At 40.6% G+C, this 6,000-nt stretch overlaps 1 protein-coding gene across 1 annotated transcript in view; it reads right to left on the reverse strand.

The window, feature by feature from the left end:
* gria4a (glutamate receptor, ionotropic, AMPA 4a) overlaps positions 1-6,000 on the reverse strand; it is a gene marked incomplete at its 5' end in the record, with an annotated part of 65,740 nt that overhangs the window by 15,941 nt on the left and 43,799 nt on the right. The window contains one exon of the mRNA XM_071515889.1: positions 2,567-2,765. Within this exon, the coding sequence (XP_071371990.1) occupies positions 2,567-2,765 (199 nt within the window). The remainder of the gene's footprint in view (positions 1-2,566; positions 2,766-6,000) is intronic.

The raw sequence follows: 6,000 nt of genomic DNA on the forward strand, positions 1-6,000 counted from the left end.
GGATATTTTGCCCACGTCTGCATGAAATGTATATCTTTATCAGCATCACTTGCATTCACTATTCACATCAGTGTGTGTGTGTGTGTGTGTGTCTACGTTTCTATGTGGGTATATATGAGTGCTTGCAGAACTGCAATTTGTGTGGGTGAATGGGTCAGTCGGTGAAGCCACTCCAGGTCTACGCCACTCCACTCCACTCCACTATCCTCTCCCTATACTCTACTCCAGTCCAGTCAGCTCCACTATCCTCCATTTCTCTTTATTATTTGTTAGATTATTCTTGTACCATTTCTTTCGCTTTATTAGACTGGATGGGTGAGAGAGACATGCAACAAAGGTCCCAGCCTGGATTCGAACCCGTGACGTCACAGTTTTGTGGTACGTGATCTCCGCTCTATTCCACTCTAATCATGATTGGAAATGTTTGAGAATCTTAGTTTATCACATTAGATGCAAAATCTCTTCTGATACAAAATCCTCCTCCAAAAATCTTGGCGTGATCTTTAGTTCACCCCTCAAGTTTGACAAACTAATAAACTTGGTAGTCAAAGCCAGCTCTTCTCAGCTTACGGCCATCTCCAAAATTAAAACCTTTATCTCTGGCCAAGATCTGGAGAAAGTCATCCACACATTCATCTCCTCCCACCTGGACTATTGTAACTCCCTTTTCACTGTCATTAGTCACTCGTCCTTGTCCCGCCTACAGCTAGCATAGAACGCTGCTGCTCTGCTTTTGACTGGCTCCAGGAAAAGAGATAACATCACCTCCATCCTTGCTTCCCTTCTCTGCCTCCAAATTTGCTTCAAAATTGGCTTTAAGATTCTGTTGCTTGTTTTTAAGGCTTTGAATGGGCTGGCGCCTACTTACATATCCGACCTCCTACGCTTCTACTCGACCCTTAGTACCCTGATTTCAACTTAAAGTTCTCTTTAAGTGGCTTCAAACGTAGATTATACAACAGGTAGTTCCGACCAAGCAATCTGATTGGTCAACTAGACATTTAGAACATGATCAAATCAGCATGACAGCACACCTAGCCGTGCTCCGTGCTCATCACTAAAAATATTACTCCGCCATATATTATTATACAATATATTTAAATATAACTCTGTTCAGACTTGATGTTACTAGACGCTCTGGCATCCTCCATCAGCTGTGCCGGTGAGTCGGTGACACAGCGCTACTAGCTTAAAAATACATGTGAAGTTCGCGGACGTAGCAGCTAAATCTGTCCATGGAAAAATTCTTTTTTTCAGCAGATATCTTAGTTACAACAAGATTGAGCTAGCAAGGCAGTTTTGTGTTTATATGTGTGGTATTTATTCAGTTTGGGAAATCCCACGATCTCTAGGAAGCGTTAGCTCAAGTTGGCTGGCTGACTCAACAGAGACTAGAAATCGTCTCTGTTGCTAGGTCGTTACTAAGGGTCGGCCTACTTGCTGGAGTAGTAAACTAGGTTTCATTACATAGGAATCTACTGACGTGACTGATTGTTTTCCAGTTATTAGTCAGACCCCATGTATTTTCAGGAAAACGGAGATAACACTAGCAAAAAGTTTTTGATTTTGAGAGCGAATTGCCCCACAATATGAATACATTTTGATTATATCTTTTATTTTGTTGGTAACCGTTGTATAATCGCAATATTACACTTGAGGGTACACACTTCAGTGATGCTTATGGACCTCGGCGCAAGCGCCTCGGTCCTGACCGCATCACTGTCGTGCCAATACTGACGGTAAAGCACACCCTCAAGTGTAATATTGCTTAAATAAACTTTTTTCTCATATTGTACGACAACGTCACATTCTGCTTCACATTCCAATACAATACAATGGAAAAAATCTAGATATCTGTCTATTTCCGTGTAATTCAGAATGACATTTTTGGTAACTTTGGAAGGCTTGGGATCTTGACTAGAATTTAAAATGAAGTTCTGTGGGTTTGAACAAAGCTTGGCCGCGCAACATGCATTTATTGTAATGGTCCCACTGGCGGGACTGGCAGGGTGGAAGGTCATCCGATAGAGATCTCCTGGCTGTTCTACAGTCTCGGCTGAAGCTTGGGTGTTTGTAGCTGCAGCCCCGAGACTGTGGAAAAGCCTCACACACCGCATTAGATCTGTCTCCTCCACTGACAAAATAAAAACCATCTCAAAACCCATCTTTATTCTTTAGACTTGGAGCCTGCATGACATGCCTATGAATGTATATACTGTATGTGTGTGATGCATTGTTTATTGTGCATGTGTTTGATGGGTTGTATGAATTACTATCTGATCTATCAATTGCATTGTATTTGTCTGTTTCTATTCTTGTTCTTGCACTTACTTGTACAGCACTGTGGTCAGCACTTGGTTGTTTTTAAATGCGCTTTATAGAGAAACTTATCTTGGCTTGACTTAACTTAGTCAAGGTCCTATGCCTCTTAATGACATTACATTTACATTACATCATTTAGCAGACGCTTTTGTCCAAAGCGACTTCTTCAGCTAAGCCTTTAATAGGAATAAGTAGCATTTGAAGGAATCAAGTGAGTGAGTATAGTGTGTCGGTAAGTCCTTACCCTGAAGAACTCTTTAGTAGAGCCAGAGTCCAGCGTCCCATAGGCGATCTCTGTCTGTTTGGCCAGGTCCTCGGCACTCTCTATGGGGGAGACCATCCTCTCCACGGTGAGGAAGGCAGCCAGGTTGGCTGTGTAGGAGGAGATGATGATGAGGGTGAAGAACCACCACACACCGCCAACGATACGTCCTGACAGAGACCTGGAGAGAGTAGAGAGAGGGGCGAGGGAGGGAGAAAAAAGAGAGTATAGGAGGGAGAGGGGTGAGTGAGGAGTAAGAGCGAATGGGTGAAAAGGAGTGAGAAACAGGAGGAGGGAGGAGGAAGAGAAGAGATGGGCAAGGGGAATCGAGGGGATGAAGGAGATGAGGAGCGACAGAGGAGGAAGAGCGGGAAGAAAGAGGGGATTACGGGAAGAAAAAAAGGCAGGGAGAAAGAAAACATAATTAAAGTTAGTTCCTGGATAAGAGATATGCAGCACTACATATATTTGCAAGGAATTTCAGGCGCCACTGGCATGACCATGAAAATGACAGCATTGCCAAAGTAATTATCTTTCAACCTTCAAACCAATTCAACACAAACAATAACAAAGGCTACATGAAACAGATTGTAATCTGGGCGCTCCTCCATCTCTCTCATCCTCACTCTCTCTTGTCCTCCCTCTCTCTCTCTCTCTCTCTCTCTCATTCCCTCTCTCTCTTTGTTTACTCTCTTTATCTACCTATTGTGAACGGGAGCATCAAAGTAAATGGCAGTGGAAATTCATTTTGTTTGCATGCTCTTGTTTTCATTTAAGAGGAGAGTTAAGAGGAGGAGAGCGAGCAGGAATGAGCGAGAGGGCAAGAGAGAGAAACAGAGAAAGGAAGTAGTCAACAAACAATGTTAAGATTTTTCTTTAGTGCAGCAAAACCTCTTTGCTTTTCCTTCCAGAGAAAGACGGAGTGAGAAAGAAAAGTATAAAAAACATAAAAGGGCTATCATATTCAAAGAAAATGAAAAAGAGCAATGTTGTGTATCTAGCTTTTCTCTTTCTCAGGTTAACTGAATCAACACTTCCAGGGAACGTGAAAGCCTTTCACTTTGAACCACCTAAGACTGGCTCTTGGAAACCTTTCATGCACAGTAGACTGATGGAGACTGCATGAAAATAATTAACATTTTTCCCTGAGAGGGTACAATAATTGCTTTATTTATTTAGTTTAGTCTATTCAATTTATCTAATTTATTCCATTCAATTTTAACTCTTGAAAGCAATAAGAAAAGAATCCTAACAATACTACCTTCCAGTTCATGCCAACCTCATGTACTATTGTAAATATCAATGTACAGTCATTGTAAAGTTGTAAGACAGAATTGAAACATTTCCAAAAAAAGGCCCTTAATAATCTGCAAATGTGTATACATTAATTTGGCATCTTGGTCTACCTTATAGACAAACAGACTAAATTATCATAAATAAGTTAATTTGGGGGATTCCCATATCTTTCTGCACACAATTTAAAAATGAGGTCCTCTTTAAGAGTCCTGTGAAGGTGACTTTTTGTTGATCTCAGATTTTCATGTGAAGGCAGTGATATGCAAGTTATTTTTAGGGTGGGCAGGGTCTTAGACAGCGTGCGCTAGAGAGAGGAGTGAGAGAGCTGAGAGGTGCAGTGACGCCTGACTCGGCATAAATTGTCACCTTTTGGAGCAGCTCTGCATTCTCCTGCTGTTCAAAAGCCAGCGCACAGCTTAATCCTCACACAATCACACACACACACAAAAATATGAATTGATAGTGCGTGTCCTTGAGGCATTGATCTGTTTATCTGAATTAATGAAAGTCGCATGATATAGTGAGATAGATTCTCCTGAAAGAGAGATTGGGTTTGGTTTTATACTTATTAGGTCGACAATGGAGACGATTCTTTAACCGACTTTAACTTTGAGTGACAGAGGAAGATGTGTACTCATGATGCTGTTAGTTCAAATTCAAAAGCAACGGACAAGAAGGCTCCAAGGCTCTCAATGAACAGCTTAAAACATTCATTTTACAAGCTGTTAGTAACACAATGTTGTCGTTGATGATGGAGATGATATAATGATAATAGTAATATGATTATGATAAAGATGATCATTTCAGTGATGATGCTAATGCTGTTTCTTTTTTATTTTTGTTGAGGATAATGATGATGATGACGATGAGGAGGAGGAGGAGGGTGTGTGTGGATGATGAGTATTCAGAAACTCATTTATACAGGATCTACAGGGTCTCCCAGAGAGGCCAACAAGGGCGTGTGATCTGATTGGTTAGCTGGTAAACGAGCTGTGGCAGCGTTCTAATCTAATGTGATGGAGTGAGTGTGTGATTTAAAATGAGGAGCGAAGAGAAAGAGAGGGGTGAATGAAAGCAAGCCGAGGCGAAAGAAGAGGACAAGGGAGGGTGGAGACAGAAAGAAAGAGACAGAGAGATGGAGAGAAGGTTCAGGAGTGAAAGAGATCAATGCAAATAACAAAAAAACAAACAAGCAAACATAGAAAACACTGTGTGTCTAGAAGAAATCTTCAGACCTTTGTCAGCAGTTTCTGATAAATGTCTAACCCTAACCCAAAGCACACAGCCTCATTAGTAACCAAACCAGGAAGTTCCATTGAGATTCAAAATCTCAAGGGAGACCTGGCCAAGAAATGGCAGCAGGGGTTACAAAATAAAACATACAAAGCAGTACAAAACAAGAAAAATACTAAAATATGTACAATAAAAGAAAAAACTCACGATTTAGATCAGAAACAGGAGCACACATCTTGCATGAGACTGGGAATAATTAGTTTGAACTGATTTATGGGAATAAAATGGTCAAGCTGGAGCTTTGACTGGAGATTGTTCCAGGACCAGGGTGCAAAGTAATCAAATCAAAACAGCTCAAATTCTGGGAACTTTAAGAAGACGCAGGATTGTGATCTTAGACTGTAGGCATTGCTGGAAAATTGGAGTGTGGTCAAAAAAGAGGGCAGTTTACCGATAATGGCTTTGTAAATAATTGATTGTAATTTGATTGTTTTGATGTTTTGATGTTCAAAGATAAAAGAATAAAAAAGGAAATATTGTACTTTCAGTAATACCAGAGAAGAATATAGATTAATGATTCCCGAGGCAATCAGGAATGCATATCAGTCATTTTGTGAGAGCCCATAATACTGTAGGTTTTAACTCAAGTTGGAGTCTTGAGTAATGTATATGTAAGTATATGTTTGTTATAGTATAGACCTTAACATTTGGTTATGTAACAAACTGATAGAGAACTTATTCAGAGGCTTTTTAAGTTACTAGTTCACAGTGGCCAGTGCCGGTGTGTGGATGATAAACGTTTTTAGGATCTTACATTTCTCAACAGCAGTGTAAATTCACACTGTAATGCTTCAGTTCATCAGCGGATTGAAATGGGTGGTGGTTGT

The sequence above is a fragment of the Centroberyx affinis genome, unplaced genomic scaffold (assembly GCF_046629955.1).
Source record: "Centroberyx affinis isolate AG114_WGS23_722 - 3 ecotype Tasmania unplaced genomic scaffold, CSIRO-AGI_Caff_v1 ptg000376l_1, whole genome shotgun sequence".
NCBI classification, from domain to species: domain Eukaryota; kingdom Metazoa; phylum Chordata; class Actinopteri; order Beryciformes; family Berycidae; genus Centroberyx; species Centroberyx affinis.